General features: G+C 32.3%; 1 protein-coding gene across 1 annotated transcript; it reads left to right on the top strand.

Moving 5' to 3' along the window:
- The first annotated feature begins 885 nt into the window (after positions 1-885).
- LOC139516593 (uncharacterized) lies at positions 886-5,222 on the top strand. The gene is made up of 6 exons (XM_071306785.1): positions 886-1,410; positions 1,666-1,775; positions 2,183-2,254; positions 3,202-3,450; positions 3,866-3,961; positions 4,668-5,222. Exons 1-4 carry the CDS (start codon positions 1,286-1,288, stop codon positions 3,333-3,335), a joined length of 441 nt encoding a protein of 146 aa, XP_071162886.1. The 5' UTR covers positions 886-1,285; the 3' UTR covers positions 3,336-3,450; positions 3,866-3,961; positions 4,668-5,222.
- Positions 5,223-19,268: the final 14,046 nt, after the last annotated feature.

Below are 19,268 nucleotides of genomic sequence, written 5' to 3'. Positions count from 1 at the left end.
TTTATGCTAGTTTACATAAATTCTATCCTTGGTGGAGAAGCAACCAATAAAAGTTTTATTTGAGTTTCTGGGTTGATGAACCGTTGCTTGCTTTGTACTTTATTGACACGCTCGTTCTTATTTTTAATGTGCTAGTTCGCAAGGTTACAGTCACAATATTCTAATTCCAAGCCGACAATTCTTCACATTATGTTCGTTGATATATGCTGTTGTCTAGCTGACTAAGTAGCAAATACTATATGTATTCCTTAAATCCAAGTCATGTTAGGACTAGTATACTTACATAGATACAAGGATATTAGAAAAATCAACAGAAGCGAAGCAAGATGTTTCATTTTTTTATTTTTGTCAGTCAAATAATGAAATCGACCAAAACGTTGAACTTAAGCATTGTCTTTTAAAAATTACTTGATGTCAGTTCAATTCATTGTCCTTTGAATTATCGATTTTTGATTTGTCTGGACGAGAGGGTTACATTGAAAACAAATTGTCTCCCGCTCGGCCATGTGATAGAGTAAATTGTTTCCCTCGTATTCGCCAATCAAAATCTGGCATTTTTACGTGCAGTATAATAAATCAAAATGTCTGATGAAGAAAAAGGTGAAATGAAAATTCATTTTGTTAACCTAAGACAAACAATTGTTTTGAACTGTAGATGTATTTTTTTTTATTGGTGTATCATTGATTACATTCCAAACCTATTTTCATTCCTACTAAATTACTTCCTTTTGAATTGTGTGTTCCATCCCGGTATTTAGTTATTGAATAACGCAAGTGTTTTTGCAGATATTTTCGAAACCAATTATCAAAACAAATCAATTAATGTTTGTGTGCTCAATGTCCAGTAGCCAATATTTCATGACACTTACTGATAAAGAATAGAGTTTGAACTAGTTTAATGCATGTTACTTAGGACTCTTTCGGTTTACAATTCATGATAACAGTTGCCTTATGTGCTTTGTATATATATAGATGATGAGTAATCATTCACGGAAACATAGCAAGTTATTCTCAGGCAATGGCGTCAGTTTTCATTTTGTGAATTTTCCGTTTATTTATATTGTATATCCAACATTATGCATCATATTGGTTTTATAGTTGAACCACGGACATGGGACACTATTGGCTACATGATTTATTTATTCTTCTATTTAGATATTTTTTACCATTAAAAGCAACTACCACAAAATAGCACAGTTTAGAAAAGAAGTATATTTGTCGTTGGTGACGTTGCTGTCGGCGTATTGTTTGTGATGTAAACGTTACCATCTTAGTCACGTTAAAGATGTCACCAATTCGAAAGATGTATGCTGCTGTAATTATTTTGATGCTTTCGAATTTGATTGTATGCCGTCCGATAGATTTCAGTATAGTAAAGGATTGTCCAGTAATTAAATGGGATGTGTTTAGGTAAGAGTTTCTAATTTTAAGTATTTGGAAATGGTAAAAAAATCATAGACTTCTTACAATATATGAGTTAAGTTTACTTGATCAATATAAAAAAAATAATGATTTTTGCTAATTTTTTCTTGATAAATACTAGTAATTGCGTTTTGAAAAAAAAACAAGATTGAAGAAAAACAAAAACAAAACATTATACATTTGTGTTGCTTTGTGTATTATCAATGTGTTTTTTTTTTACATTTTTCATTTCTTTTCTCACAGCTTCAGTGTTTTTGGCAAACTACAACTCAAGTATGTGCTCTGTATCCTGGCCACATATTTCATATTTACCCTTCTAAAGGAGCAGTTGACCAACTCAAAGTTACTGAAAGGTTTGTATGGCTAGAATATTGTTTTATGATTGTTAAGTTGTAAGAAAGTATACATGGCGTTTTAATAACCAAAATCTTGATACACATACACTTAATGAAACCTTAAGAGATGGAACAACTACTTTATTGTCGTTCTTCATGCCAAGGCAAAGCTTAAACCTTCAATGCGTAGAAAAGGTTTATATACCCTATCGAAGTTAAAGAAGGAACCTAGCACTTCTATTAGTACATGGAATTCTCGGCTTAATGTCAACATTCTAACATTAAATAAAAAAAACTACCATGCGGGGTTGTGGGGTTACGGAGCATTATCTTTTAAAAAAAAAACCTATATCAGTCTTAGATATCGCAAAGTACTGTCAAAATTACCATAATTTTGATGTTGTTTTAATTTGATTTATTTGCAGAAATGAGAGTTTTACACAATTTGAAAAAACACGGACAATGGCAAATTGATGAATCTAATGATGAAATGAATGGTAAGTTATCAGGTAAAATATACAAAACAGACACATTGTAGCTGAATATGCAGCATTGGCTTTGATCATTGTTGAAGGTCGTACGGTGACCTATACTATAGTTGTTTATTTCTGTGTCAATTTGTCTCTTGTGAAGAGTTTTCTCATCAGCACTCATACAATATCTTTTTTATTATACAGTTGGTGTCTCACACATTTTCCTCTTGAGTAACAAAAGTTTAGCGCGTGTTACCAATTTGTTTTCTGCAGTCTCCAACTTATCTTTTCTTTAACTGTTAAGAAAACCCAAAGTACTGAAGTACTGAACATTGGATGAATATTTATAGGGGTATCCATTGGAATAATGAATTTAAAACAAGCGATAAGGAATGTTTTTTTGCACAAGATAATGTCCGCGGATCTGTAATTTTCATAGATCGGTTGAAAACACCAAACTAACGATGTGTAAAGAGCCTTTTTAAACATACTTCGATGGCTTTTTAATACATGTAATGTTTTTATTACGTTTGGGTTTCCAATGACGTCCAAAATATTTGCTGAAAAATACTTTTAAATTTGGAGTCGAGACTGACCTGATATTATAAATATGGCCTGATTGCCACTGATGAGACACCTATCCACCATATACCAAAATGACGTTGATTCAAGAAGTTGTAGGTCACAGTAATGCCTTTATCAATGAGTAAAACCATGTTTAGCTATTTGTCCTTTTGGGCATGCCAAGTTAAATACAATTATCTGTCGCCTTTTCTTTTTTTTAATAGAAAAACACGTTTTATTAAATGTTTAGTTGAAGAGTGCTTCATAAAAAAAATTAACATCTTTAAGTTGACTCGCCATTACAGCGGTAAGTTTTTTTTAATATTACAAAAGACTGGTGGGGGAGGGGGGGGGAATCAAATTTTCATAACTATATTCTGTCAATCGGATTATCCTCTCCTTTGTAGCTCTTCTTTGGCGACTACAAAAGAACAAAACCACCAGAACTCAAGACATCCTTCAACACTTACAGAAAATTTTTATTAAACAAGATGAAAGACTTTCCGCTAAAAATAAATTAGCACATGAAATTAACAGTTGAAAAACAACAATTAATGACAACACAAGAAAACTGAGAAGTCTAAACAAAGCCCTTTTGAATCCGAAAGATAAAACTGTTGCCGTAGAGAAAATCCAACGAACTGGGCTCTACGCTGGTAAGTGTTTGTATTTTCATCATTGCTTTCTTAAAAGTAATTATATCATGTATAATTAATGAAAAATGTGCCTTTGTTTGGTTCCTTTTTAAATGATAATATCAAATTTGTAATCCTTTGTGTAACTAATTTGATTTTTTCTTTAAGATCTCGCCGAATTTTTAAAAGTAAAATAGTTATCAAAAGCTGTGAAAATTGATGGAAATGTTCTGTATGTATATCATATGATTGATGTCTTCAAAACCCAATACGATTAGTCTATTTATACTATATGTTTTAAAGAAAAATAAGTCATTTTATTAGATAGAAAATACAGGTTGCTTTTATATTTACACATTACGTAAATGCTCGTAAACGGTAATGTATACTCATTTTCAAAATTTAGCTTTAAATTTGTGCTTTTATTTTCAAACAGCTGAACGAATAAACCAGACAAGTGAGAACCTCCATCGCCAGATAAGCATTGCAAGAGACATACTTGAAAACTCATCAAGGCTTATGGATTTAAAAGGTAAATATCTTTTTTAAAGATCTGACGCCATTATGATATAAAAAAGAAGATGGAGCATGATTGCCAATGAGACAACTATCCCATACACACGTGACCAAATGACACAGAAATTAACAACTATTGGTCACCGTTTGGCCATTATCAATGAGCAAGTCCATATCGCATAGTCAGCTATAAAAGGTACCGAAATGACAAATGTAAAACAATTCAACCTGAAAACTAACGGCTTAATGTATGTGCAAAATAATGAACAAACAACAACAACTGGATTACACTGCTTTAACAGGACAACATAAGAATATATTATAAAAATCATGTGAAAAGGCTGAACTCATCTGATGGATACAAATGGAAATACAAAGTGGACGTGGATAGGTACTTTTGTATCCCTACAACAAAAAGACATTAAGGAGTATAATTAACCCTTATAATAAATATGTTGGTTTTTTTTCTTTAAATTTTGACGGTCCTGAACTGCAATTAAAATTTTACCAAGTAAATAAATTGTGGGTCTAGTTCAAAGATTGAAGGAGATCAATACACATAAACAGAGAACAAAACCAAAAAGATTGAGCGACACAGCGTTTAAAGACATATACAGTTTTCTTATCTAGCACTACATATAATTGTGTATAATGTATGCCTTTTGTTAATTACCAATGATAACAATGTTTCTTTACATTTACTTTACTTTACTTTTTTACAGGATTACCAATGAACTGCAACAATGGCAATAGTCACGAACTATGAACTTTGAACTATGAACTATTTTCTTGACTTTCTTTCTCTATTTTCACTAACGTTCATATATAGAATATTTTACTGAATTTGCAATTTGTTACTTGTATGTATTTTACTTTCTAACTTTTACTCTTCTTGTTATTGTGATTGAATGCTTATGTATTACCTGTTTTTATGTTAAAAAAATTAAAAAAATAAATAAATGTATACTTTCAAACGACATATGTATATGGGAATTTCAACATTTACTATTTCGTTTTGGCTATATAAATACATATATCTAAATTTAGCAATACATGATTTGCAGAACAGGATGCAACCCTCTGGCGCACCTTGAAAAGTCGTAAGGTTGTAAGTCCCTGGCGTAGATGGAATATATGCTGGTAAACTTGGCCTGCTGCAAATCAAATCATGCACATGTTGGTTATTTTTTATGTGAGGGTTGGGAGGAGGGAACATTTGATTAAAAAAGTAAGCTTGTATATATGTCGTTTGGTGGGGTATATCAATAGTATATTAATTTGTTTTTTCTTGGAACATACAGACATTTTAAATAATAAAAAAAAATGTTATTTGGTGTTTCACTGGCTGCTGACAAGAACGATTTCACACAATAACAGTACTTCAGTTGCCTCTCAATAGGGGATATACATACTAACTATCTTTACACATGTCAACCAATACATAAAAGAAACTGAGTTTTTTCATAAAAGTTTACAAGGATATTAAATTTTTTTATTATAAGATTTTCATATTAACAACAATGCAGTATGTTTATTTTGAAAGTATTGATATAAAAAGACCATTTGATATGATTAAGACATCTCCCCACAACAGGCCAAAGACATCGACATTAACAACTGGGTCACCGTACAGCCTTCAATCAATAAGCAAAGCCAATACCGCATAGTTTGCTATATAAGGCCCGAAATGATAGTTTTCAGTGACAGATTCAGAGGGGGGCGTAGAGGGCGTACCCTTTTTTGCTTGGATTTTGTTTTTGTAAAATAATTAATCAGACTAGACTTCGTGAATTTTACCATTTCCCATGTATTTAATTTTATGCGACAATTCTTTACTTATTAAAATATTTACTGATTATGTCAAAGTCATGTGATTCTCTATGGTGGAGTTGACCAAATTCATACGTGCGTCAAAAAAGCGTTACTCAGTCATTTTGAAAATTCAAATTACAGTAACACATTGCTTAGGCTGAGGATGTCAACCATGATACCTTCAAAGCGACACAGGACTGAGCAAGAACGGAGTGATTTCTATTTCACAATTCAACCAAACAGAAAGCAATACTCTAGAACTCTCATGGAAAAAAATCCACAGCAATATTATGTACCTACGAAAACGTATTGAAGCCCAAACGGCCCAGCCTATTTTAAAATAACTTGCATGATAGCTGAATAATAATATCCATTCAGTAGAAACTCTAGATAGATTTAAAGTCTAAGGTACGAACGATCTGATTTGAGGATGCAGTCCAAGGTTTTTGAGAAAAACCATCTGACTCTGATTTTTGCATTAAATAAAAATTCTGGCTGTATCTGGATTGAAAACAATAATCTTGTCCATTTTATTTTTTGCTATTAGAAACGAAAATTTCCAACAGAATTATTTAAGCATTACTGAATGAACATGATGAATAAAAAACGGACGTACTATTTTGAGGCCGGGGTTTGCCTGTCTGACCGGAATGTCTGTTTCGCCGAGCTGTTATATTGAATGCTTTTTTCAAGACCAGATTGCAACCTGACTGCTGAGTGTGGCCTTTATGTCTCTATTTGTCGACCTGTCATTCACAAATTCGTTGTCATTTCAGACTCATTCGTTGTCCAACGTTTTATTCAAAATTGTAAGACAACTAAGTCTATGAGAAACACTGGGGAAATACAACCTGATGAATTACAGCAATCAACTTTATTATGCCTTTGGTTGATTTGGAACCCCTCAGCTCCCTTAATTGCCTTAATTCTGTTGGGTGAAACATACCAATCAAACATTTGGATAAAAATGGCTTGTTTGACTTTTTTTTAACTCGTGTCGGTCGTATTGTAAATCATCGAATAACCCGGCGTATTTCTTGTTTACAACAAGACAGCTGTGAGGTTATGCTAACTTAACATACAACAATAGAGAATTTTTCATGTCTATTTTATAGTACCAGTCCCACATCAAATATATCAGTACATAGCTTTGGATCAATATAGTCTAGTCAAAATAGATGAAAAATATGGCCAACCTCAAAAAAATTGCAACAGAATTATTTTTTGTATTTTTCAAATCTAAAAGTCTTTCTTTGTAACATACTAAAAGTCTACCAAGATATCTGAGTGGGAAAATGGATTTTTTGGGTGAAAAATAGCAAAATTTGACAAAAATAGTGAAAAACTGGAAAAAGCTTGTTAAACATTCATTTTTGATGATAATAATTTCAAATCAAAAGTTTTATAGCAGGTTAAACGGTGTTCATGAAATATTATAATAAAAAAAATAGTTTTTGTTTTATAAACATGAAATTTTAGGTGAAAACATCCGATTTTTGTTGGAATTTGAGATCTTCAAAGCTTGCATTGATTACCAACAGGACTGGAAAAATATAAATATTGGTAATAGCTAGAGGTTCATTTGATAGTTCAAAAAAGACAAAATCCTTTATTCTAATCATTCCAAAACTTTACAGCAATTTTATAGGGTAAATGGTGATTTTGGGTAAAATATAGCAAAATCATCAAAAAATCGTTAAAAACTGGAAAAACACCAATTTGGAATTTTAACTGTTTTTAAATCACTCCAAAAATAAAATAATGCAAATCTTAATAGAATAATAATCAGATCAAACAAAATTCATTGTAAAACTAGTTTGAAAATAACTGATTTTGTGTAAAAAAAAAAAGAAGCAAAATTGGCCCAAAATTGACAAAACTAGAAAAAAATTACAAAACTCATAGTTTTTTCAGAAATCAATTAAGATCTCAGATAACATTAATTTATATTCTTTATATGAAAAAGTGCAATGCTTAGATTCATACTATTTTAACCAACAAGAGATGTTAAGCGAAAATCATAGATTTGTTGACCATGCATAATGAGAGATAAAAAGTATCATTGACCAAAACGGATGATTTAAAAGTAAGTGACAAGATAAATGGAAACATTTTTTTTTAAAGATTATTCCATAGTTTTCTGTATACAACAAATATCTTTTCATCAGTAAAGTCAGATTCAGCAATGGGAACAGTATAAGGAAAACTCAAACCTCAACATTCACCGCATCCTACCGACCATTTTGTCTACAGACACATCATTTGGTGTTGCAGTTTTGCTTACATTTGCATCTTACAATGTTAAAACTTTTATCAGTTGCAGGAGGAAGTTCAATCAAAATTGGACGAAGTTTTCCACTTGGAATTTGCTAACCATTGTCTGCATGATCTGTAGGATCTATGTCAACTTCTTCTTACATCCATTTTTGGCACCGATAATACATTCGAAGACTATGAAATTGCCCTGAATCAGATGCTTCTTCTCCTGCTTTGATGATATCTGCTTTAATAAAGCATTATTCATTAAAACTTGACATGCGTTTTCAGATATCCTTGGTTAAGTGTTTTTAAAACATGTCTTTACTTAATTACTTAGTCCTTACTATGCCTTACGGCACATAGGGCAAGGACAAGTTTCCTCCACTCTTCAGGGTTGCTTGCTTTTCTTTCCACTGTGCCCCAGGTATATTATCTTTCCTTTAGCTCATTTTCTATGGTGCGTCTTTATGTTGTTTGAGGTCGGCCTCTTTTTCTTTGTTCCTCTTGTGTCTATCTAAGGGCTAACTTGGTCATGCCATCAGATGTTTTGCGTATAACATGACCAAGCCACCACTAGCTTTTTTATATCAGCAAAGTCTCCATGTCCTTGGTGCTGGTCATCTAATGTAGGTCTTTGTTGGAGATTTTGTTTGGCCAGAATACTTTCATTATTTTCCTCAGACATTTGTTATAGTAGCTGGAGAGCCTGTTGATATCTTTCTCAGTCATTCTCCGGTACTCTGACCCATATAGGAGTACATAAAGTACACAGCTGTTATAGAGCCTGAGCTTGGTCTTCTTTGCAAAGGCTGTTTTCCAGATGTTGCCTAGTCTAATGAATGCGGATCTAGCTTTTCCTATTCTGATCTTTATATCTCTTTCAGCACCACCTTCTGTGATTATACAACTGCCTAGATAATTAAATGAATCTACTGTTTCCAGTTGTTTTCCTTCTATAAATATGATAGGGTGTCTTTCTGTATTGAGGTACATTAGCTTTGTCTTTTTGGCATTGATCTCAAGTCCAATCATTTTAGCTGTTTCTTCTAGCTTTTTGGTCTTCTCCTTCATATGATCTTTGGTATGGGATAAAAGTGCTAAATCATCAGCATAGTCTGTGTCCTGTGGTACAAAGTGTTCATCTCAGTCCATTGTTACTTTCTGCTGGGGTTGTTCTCATTACCCAATCAATAGCAATTATGAACAGCACAGATGACATAACACATCCTTGTCTTACTCCTGATTTTACAAGGAAACTAGTGTCAGCTTCAGAGTTGATGGTACTTGAGAAATTTGTATAGAACTGCTTGATGAGATGTTCTATCTTACCTGGTATTCCATAGTTTCTAAGAACTACCCTAAAGACTTTCCCGGTGTAAGTTGTCAAATGCTTTCTCGAAGTGCACAAAATTTACTAGTAGATTCATCTGCCACTCATGACACTGTTCTCAGTTGTTACGTAGGACCAATATGTGGTCTATGCAGCCTCTACCTTTTCTGAAACCAGCTTGTTCTTGTCGTAGTTTCTTATCAACAGCCTCTATAATTCTTGATATTAAAATTATGCAGAAGACCTTACTTGGAATCGATAGTAAGGTGATTCCTCTCCAAATATTGCAGTAAGTTAAGTCTCCTTGTTTTGGTATTGTTATGATGTTGCCTTCAGACCAACTGTTATGAATAACAGCTTGCTCCCATATTTTCAGGAATACTGGGTGTACAGAATCCGCTGCTAGCACTGTATCTATCTTAAAAAGTTCTGTATTTAGTTGGTCTATGCCAGGTGACGTTTTGTTTTTCAAGCTTTTAATGCCTGTATTTCTTGTTTTGAAGGTGGATCTATGTCTATCTCAAGGTCTAAGGGTGCCTCAGGAAAAATTGCTAGATTATCTGGTTCTTTTGTATTAAGATCCTCTTGAAAATGTTCCTTCCATCTCAAATATTGATCTCGTTCTGTTGTTAGCATATTGTCGTTTTTGCCTTTAATTGGCATATCAATTTTAGCTTTTTTATCACTTAGTCGTTTAGTTACTGTGAATTCATTTATTTTCGTGGATTGCTGAAAACTTGCATTTTCGTGGATATTTGATTTCATGGTTTTGCTGGTCTCTGTATACAAAGCCCATTGGTATTATGCTATTCGTTGAATATTTGAATTCGTGGTGCATATGTACCCACGAAACCCACGAAATTAGTTTTCAACGAATAATAATGAATCAACAGTACTTAATAAATCTGTCCCATTCTCTGATTCACCCATTCCTCTGCCCCTGGTTAGGCCTCCACAAGATTTGACACTTCTCATCAATATTTTTTCTATAGTCAAATCTGTTGAAAGACCACTCCAAAAAAGGTCTGTTGTATGTAGTATTGATGAAGAAAAAAATCTATTATCCATTACTAAAAAGGAACTTTTCATGTCAAACAGTCAAAACAAACAAGCTTGTTTGTTTTCCCGTTTGAATGGTTTACACTTAGTCTAGTAATTTTGGGACCCTTTATAGCTTGTTGTTCGGTGTGAGCCAAGGCTCTGTGTTGAAGGCCGTACATTGACCTATAATGGTTTACGTTTATAAATTGTTATTTGGATGGAGAGTTGTCTCATTGGCACTCACACCAGTGACACCACATCTTCCTATATCTTATTATCGTGATTTGTGACGAGCTAAAAGATAATAACATTAGATGTAAGAATGCGACTGGTGATGCAGATTGTGCAAACAGCTTTGGATTGTGCTTTGTCTTTAGTAGTCATAGTAAAAGTCATGGTGAAGATACGGATCTATTAGTGTTACTTATTCATCATGTTAATCAGCAGTGCAAACGGGTTATTTTTAAATCTGAATAAATGACAATCAACCAAATCAATGAAAATATGGAACATAAAACAGTCTAAAGGATTTCTTGTGGATGATGTTTGTAATTTGTTGCTCTTTTTGCTTCTATAACAGGTTGTGACTCATCATCTAAGCTTTTTGGAATAAGCAAAGGATTTCCATTAAGATCAAGTTTTCATGAATAAGGCTTCATTAAAGGAGATATCATCAAAGCAGGAGAAGAAGTGCTCATATGTTTATATTGAGGACTTCCTTTAGAAGGACTTGACATTCTTCTCTGGAGAAAATTCAAATCTATAGTAATTACTGGAAACACATTGGTTCAGGTGAAAAGTTTACCACCAACATCAATTTCTGGGCAATTTCATAGCCTTCAAGTGTATTATCAGAAGAAGTTGACATAGATCCTACAGACCATGCAGACTATGGTTGGGAAATCAAACATGGAAAACTTTGTCCAATTTAATGGAACTTCCACCTGCTCCTGATAAGCTTCTTAACATTTAAATATTAGATGCAACTGTAAACAAACTGTGACACCAAATGGTGTGTCTGTTGAAAAAATGGTTTCTGAAAAATATAAATATTTTTTTCCAGTTTTTACACCTAAAATCAGTTATTTTACTATTGTTTTACAATAAATTTTGTTTGATCTGATTATAATTATATTTCTCTTTTTGAGTGATTCAAAAACAGTTAAAACTCCAAATTGGTGTTTTTCCAGTTTTTAACGATTTTTGATTGATTTTACTATATTTTACCCAAAATCATCATTTACCCAATAAGGAATTGCTGAAAAGTTTATGAATGATTAAAATAAAGGTTTTTGTCGTTTTTAAAGAATAAAATGAACTTCTATTATCATTTTTTATATTTTCCTGTCTGTTTTGGTAATCAATTCACACTATGTGAATCTCAAATTCCAACAAAAATTGTACGTTTTCACCTAAAATTTCATGTTTATAAAATAAAAAACTATTTTTTTGTTATTTCATTTCATAAACACTGTATAAACTGTTGTAAAACTTTTGATTTGAAATAATTATCATCAAAAATGAATGTTTTATAAGCTTTTCCCAGTTTTTCGCTATTTTTGACAAATTTTGCTATTTTTCACCCAAAAAAATCCATGTTCCCACTCAGATATCTTGGTAGACTTTTGGTATGTTATAAAGAAAGTCATTTTGAATAGAAAAATACAAAAACAAATTCTGTTGCAATTTTTTTGAGGTCAAATGCTATTTTGACTAGACTAATACTATCATTTTATGAGAGACAATCAATAGAGAAAATACAGTATAAAAAATGTCCAACCCCTTCACTTTACAACAACTATAAAATATACATGCCCCACGCCAGGAACCGTTTAAAAAGTGCATTTTACACTTATTTTATGTTTTAAGAAGATATTACCAAGTAACTCACTGTATGAGCGATTTTTATAATAAAGATACTAAATGAAGTAGAAATGACCGCGCTGAAGTACGTTCATTATTCATAGTTCATTATTCATTATTCAATAATGAATAATGAAATAGTTCACTATTCACTATTCAATATTGAAAAATGAATAATGAATAATGAAATGGTTTATGTTTCATTATTCAAATTGAAGCGGTGAATAGTGAAAAAAATATAAAAAAAAATTGACTGTGACACTATAGCTATATTTTGATTCGAAATGACCATAAGACGGTTTACGGAGGATCTAAATGCCACAATATGCATAAAAATGATGAAATATAAAAAAGAAGATGTGGTATGATTGCCAATGAGACAAATATCCAGAAAGACCACACTGACACAGACATTAACAACTATAGCTCACCGAAGAACCTTTAACAATGAGCAAAGCCCATACCGCATAGTCAGCTATTAAAGGTTCCGCAACAAATATTAGAACACCTAAATGCCAAAATACGTGTGAAAAAAAAGAAATAGCCAATTTTGAATAATGAAATGGATATTTTGAATAATGGAATGGACTGCTGCGACCCTTTAGCCACTAATTATAGATAAACCTTATTCCTCATTCGAAAGATGATTACAAAAGGAACAAAATGTATATAGTCAAAATGTTCCGCAAAGAATATATTAAGAAGACCTAAATGTCAAAATACGCGTGAAAATTAAGAAATATCCAATTTTGAATAATGAAATGGATATTTTGAAAAATGGAATGGACTGCGGCGACTCTTTAGCCCCTAATTGTAGATAAACTTTATACTTCATTCGAAAGCTGATTACAAGAGGAACAAAATGTATATAATCAATATGTTCCGCAACGAATATTAGAAGACCTAAATGCCAAAATACGCGTGAAAATTAAGAAATAGCATATTTTGAATAATGAAATGGATATTTTGAATAATGGAATGGACTGCTGTGACCCTTTAGCAACTAATTATAGATAAACCTTACACTTCATTCGAAAGCTGATTACAAGAGGAACAACATGTATATAGTCAATATGTTCCACAACGAATATTAGAAGACCTAAATGCCGAAATACGCGTGAAAATTAAGAAATAGCCAATTTTGAATAATGAAATGGATATTTTGAATAATGGAATGGACTGCTGCGACCCTTTAGCCACTAATTATAGATAAACCTTATTCCTCATTCGAAAGATGATTACAAAAGGAACAAAATGTATATAGTCAAAATGTTCCGCAACGAATATAAGAAGACCTAAATGTCAAAATACGCGTGAAAATTAAAAAATATCCAATTTTGAATAATGAAATGGATATTTTGAAAAATGGAATGGACTGCGGCGACTCTTTAACCCCTAATTGTAGATAAACTTTATACTTCATTCGAAAGCTGATTACAAGAGGAACAAAATGTATATAGTCAATATGTTCCGCAACGAATATTAGAAGACCTAAATGCCAAAATACGCGTGAAAATTAAGAAATAGCCAATTTTGAATAATGAAATGGATATGTTGAATAATGGAATGGACTGCTGTGACCCTTTAGCAACTAATTATAGATAAATCTTACACTTCATTCGAAAGCTGATTACAAGAGGAACAACATGTATATAGTCAATATGTTCCACAACGAATATTAGAAGACCTAAATGCCGAAATACGCGTGAAAATTAAGAAATAGCCAATTTTGAATAATGAAATGGATATTTTGAATAATGGAATGGACTGCTGCGACCCTTTAGCCACTAATTATAGATAAACCTTATTCCTCATTCGAAAGATGATTACAAAAGGAACAAAATGTATATAGTCAAAATGTTCCGCAACGAATATAAGAAGACCTAAATGTCAAAATACGCGTGAAAATTAAAAAATATCCAATTTTGAATAATGAAATGGATATTTTGAAAAATGGAATGGACTGCGGCGACCCTTTAGCCCCTATTATAGATAAACCTTATACCTAATTCGAAAGCTGATTACAAGACGAACAAAATGTTTATAGTCAATATGTTCCGCAACGAATATTAGAAGACCTAAATGCCGAAATACGCGTGAAAATTAAGAAATAGCCAATTTTGAATACTGAAATAGATATTTTGAATAATGGAATGGACTGCGGCGACCCTTTAGCCCCTAATTATAGATAAACGTTATATCTCATTCAAAAACTGATTACAAGAGGAACAAAATGCATATAGTCAATATGTTCCGTAACGAAAATTAGAAGAACTAAATACGAAAATACGCGTGAAAATTAAGAAATAGACAATTTTGAATAATGAAATGGATATTTTGAATAATGGAATGGACTGGCAGGACCCTTCAGCCCCTAATTATAGATATATATTGACTATATACATTTTGTTCGTCTTGTAATCAGCTTTCGAATGAGGTATAAGGTTTATCTATAATAGGGGCTAAATGGTCGCCGCAGTCCATTCCATTATTCAAAATATCCATTTTATTATTCAAAATTGGCTATTTCTTAATTTTCACGCGTATTTTGGCATTTAGGTCTTCTAATATTCGTTGCGGAACATATTGATTATAAGCATGTTGCTCCTCTTGTAATTAGCTTTCGAATGAGGTATAAAGATTATCTATAATAGGGGCTAAAGGGTCCTGCCACTCCATTCCATTATTCAAAATATCCATGTCATTATTCAAAATTGACTTTTTCGTAATTTTCACGCGTATTTTGGCAATTAGGTCTTCTAATATTCGTTGCGGAACATATTGATTATATACATTTTGTTCGTCTTGTAATCAGCTTTCGAATGAGGTATAAAATTTATCTATAATTAGGGTTTAAAGTGTTGCCGCAGTCAATTCCATTATTCAAAATATCCATTTCATTATTCAAAATTGGCTATTTTTTTAATTTTCACGCGTCTTTTGGCAATTACATAAAGGTCTTCTAATATTCGTTGCGGAACATATCGATTATAAGCATGTTGTTCCTCTTGTAATCACCTTTCGAATGAGGTATAAGGTTTATCTATAATTAGGGCCTAAAGGGTCGCAGCAGTCTATTCCATTATTCAAAATATCCATTTCATTATTCAAAATTGACTATTTCTTAATTTTCACGCGTAATTAGGCATTTAGGTCTTCTAATATTCGTTGCGGAACATATTGACTATATACATTTTGTTCGTCATGTAATCAGCTTTCGAATGAGGTATAAGGTTTATCTATAATTAGGGTCTAAAGGGTCGCCGCACTCCATTTCATTATTCAAAATATCCATTTCATTATTCAAAATTGGCTGTTTCTTAATCTTCACGCGTATTTTGGCATTTAGGTCTTCTAATATTCGTTGCGGAACATATTCACTATATACATTTTGTTCGTCTTGTAATCAGCTTTCGAATGAGGTATAAGGTTTATCTATAATTAGGGGCTAAAGGGTCGCCACAGTCCATTCCATTATTCAAAATATCCATTTCCTTATTCAAAATTGACTATTTCTTAATTTTCACGCGTAATTAGGCATTTAGGTCTTCTAATATTCGTTGCGGAACATATTGACTATATACATTTTGTTCGTCTTGTAATCAGCTTTCGAATGAGGTATAAGGTTTATCTATTATAGGGCTAAAGGGTCGCCACAGTCCATTCCATTATTCAAAATATCCATTTCATTATTCAAAATTGGCTGTTTCTTAATCTTCACGCGTATTTTGGCATTTAGGTCTTCTAATATTCGTTGCGGAACATATTGACTATATAAATTTTGTTCGTCTTGTAATCAGCTTTCGAATGAGGTATAAGGTTTATCTATAATTAGGGTCTAAAGGGTCGCCGTACTCCATTACATTATTCAAAATATCCATTTCATTATTCAAAATTGGCTATTTCTTAATTTTCATGCGTATTTTGGCATTTAGGTCTTCTAATATTCGTTGCGGAACATATTGACTATATACATTTTGTTCGTCTTGTAATCAGCTTTCGAATGAGGTATAAGGTATATCTATAATTAGGGGCTAAAGGGTCGTCACAGTCCATTCCATTATTCAAAATATCCATTTCATTATTCAAAATTGACTATTTCTTAATTTTCACACGTAATTAGGCATTTAGGTCTTCTAATATTCGTTGCGGAACATATTGACTATATACATTTTGTTCGTCATGTAATCAGCTTTCGAATGAGGTATAAGGTTTATCTATAATTAGGGTCTAAAGGGTCGCCGCACTACATTCCATTATTCAAAATATCCATTTCCTTATTCAAAATTGACTATTTCTTAATTTTCACGCGTAATTAGGCATTTAGGTCTTCTAATATTCGTTGCGAAACATATTGACTATATACATTTTGTTCGTCTTGTAATCGGCTTTCGAATGAGGTATAAGGTTTATCTATAATAGGGGCTAAAGGGTCGCCACAGTCCATTCCATTATTCAAAATATGCATTTCATTATTCAAAATTGGCTGTTTCTTAATCTTCACGCGTATTTTGGTATTTAGGTCTTCTAATATTCGTTGCGGAACATATTGACTATATACATTTTGTTCGTCTTGTAATCACCTTTCGAATGAGGTTTAAGGTTTATCTATTATTAGGGTCTAAAGGGTCACCGCACTCCATTCCATTATTCAAAATATCCATTTCATTATTCAAAATTGACTATTTCTTAATTTTCACGCGTAATTAGGCATTTAGGTCTTCTAATATTCGTTGCGGAACATATTGACTATATACATTTTGTTCGTCTTGTAATCAGCTTTCGAATGAGGTATAAGGTTTATCTATAATAGGGGCTAAAGGGTCGCCACAGTCCATTCCATTATTCAAAATATCCATTTCATTATTCAAAATTGGCTGTTTCTTAATCTTAACGCGTTTTTTGGCATTTAGGTCTTCTAATATTCGTTGCAGAACATATTGACTATATCAATTTTGTTCGTCTTGTAATCAGCTTTCGAATGAGGTATAAGGTTTATCTATAATTAGGGTCTAAAGGGTCGCCGTACTCCATTCCATTATTCAAAATATCCATTTCATTATTCAAAATTGGCTATTTCTTAATTTTCATGCGTATTTTGGCATTTAGGTCTTCTAATATTCGTTGCGGAACATATTGACTATATACATTTTGTTCGTCTTGTAATCAGCTTTCGAATGAGGTATAAGGTTTATCTATAATAGGGGCTAAAGGGTCCTGCCACTCCATTCCATTATTCAAAATATCCATGTCATTATTCAAAATTGACTTTTTCGTAATTTTCACGCGTATTTTGGCAATGAGGTCTTCTAATATTCGTTGCGGAACATATTGATTATATACATTTTGTTCGTCTTGTAATCAGCTTTCGAATGAGGTATAAAATTTATCTATAATTAGGGTTTAAAGTGTTGCCGCAGTCAATTCCATTATTCAAAATATCCATTTCATTATTCAAAATTGGCTATTTTTTTAATTTTCACGCGTCTTTTGGCAATTACATAAAGGTCTTCTAATATTCGTTGCGGAACATATCGATTATAAGCATGTTGTTCCTCTTGTAATCACCTTTCGAATGAGGTATAAGGTTTATCTATAATTAGGGCCTAAAGGGTCGCAGCAGTCTATTCCATTATTCAAAATATCCATTTCATTATTCAAAATTGACTATTTCTTAATTTTCACGCGTAATTAGGCATTTAGGTCTTCTAATATTCGTTGCGGAACATATTGACTATATACATTTTGTTCGTCATGTAATCAGCTTTCGAATGAGGTATAAGGTTTATCTATAATTAGGGTCTAAAGGGTCGCCGCACTCCATTTCATTATTCAAAATATCCATTTCATTATTCAAAATTGGCTGTTTCTTAATCTTCACGCGTATTTTGGCATTTAGGTCTTCTAATATTCGTTGCGGAACATATTCACTATATACATTTTGTTCGTCTTGTAATCAGCTTTCGAATGAGGTATAAGGTTTATCTATAATTAGGGGCTAAAGGGTCGCCACAGTCCATTCCATTATTCAAAATATCCATTTCCTTATTCAAAATTGACTATTTCTTAATTTTCACGCGTAATTAGGCATTTAGGTCTTCTAATATTCGTTGCGGAACATATTGACTATATACATTTTGTTCGTCTTGTAATCAGCTTTCGAATGAGGTATAAGGTTTATCTATTATAGGGCTAAAGGGTCGCCACAGTCCATTCCATTATTCAAAATATCCATTTCATTATTCAAAATTGGCTGTTTCTTAATCTTCACGCGTATTTTGGCATTTAGGTCTTCTAATATTCGTTGCGGAACATATTGACTATATAAATTTTGTTCGTCTTGTAATCAGCTTTCGAATGAGGTATAAGGTTTATCTATAATTAGGGTCTAAAGGGTCGCCGTACTCCATTACATTATTCAAAATATCCATTTCATTATTCAAAATTGGCTATTTCTTAATTTTCATGCGTATTTTGGCATTTAGGTCTTCTAATATTCGTTGCGGAACATATTGACTATATACATTTTGTTCGTCTTGTAATCAGCTTTCGAATGAGGTATAAGGTATATCTATAATTAGGGGCTAAAGGGTCGTCACAGTCCATTCCATTATTCAAAATATCCATTTCATTATTCAAAATTGACTATTTCTTAATTTTCACACGTAATTAGGCATTTAGGTCTTCTAATATTCGTTGCGGAACATATTGACTATATACATTTTGTTCGTCATGTAATCAGCTTTCGAATGAGGTATAAGGTTTATCTATAATTAGGGTCTAAAGGGTCGCCGCACTACATTCCATTATTCAAAATATCCATTTCCTTATTCAAAATTGACTATTTCTTAATTTTCACGCGTAATTAGGCATTTAGGTCTTCTAATATTCGTTGCGAAACATATTGACTATATACATTTTGTTCGTCTTGTAATCGGCTTTCGAATGAGGTATAAGGTTTATCTATAATAGGGGCTAAAGGGTCGCCACAGTCCATTCCATTATTCAAAATATGCAT

Source organism: Mytilus edulis, chromosome 3 (assembly GCF_963676685.1).
Source record: "Mytilus edulis chromosome 3, xbMytEdul2.2, whole genome shotgun sequence".
NCBI lineage: Eukaryota > Metazoa > Mollusca > Bivalvia > Mytilida > Mytilidae > Mytilus > Mytilus edulis.
This window is presented reverse-complemented; position numbering and strand designations above follow the sequence as displayed.

Excerpts from the sequence above, each read along its gene's own strand:
- LOC139516593 (XM_071306785.1), top strand. The coding sequence starts at position 1,286 with ATGTCACCAATTCGAAAGATGTATGCTGCTGTAATTATTTTGATGCTT. Across the intron at positions 1,776-2,182 it reads CAACTCAAAGTTACTGAAAG|AAATGAGAGTTTTACACAAT; the intron begins GTTTGTATGGCT and ends ATTTATTTGCAG. Across the intron at positions 2,255-3,201 it reads ATCTAATGATGAAATGAATG|CTCTTCTTTGGCGACTACAA; the intron begins GTAAGTTATCAG and ends TCTCCTTTGTAG.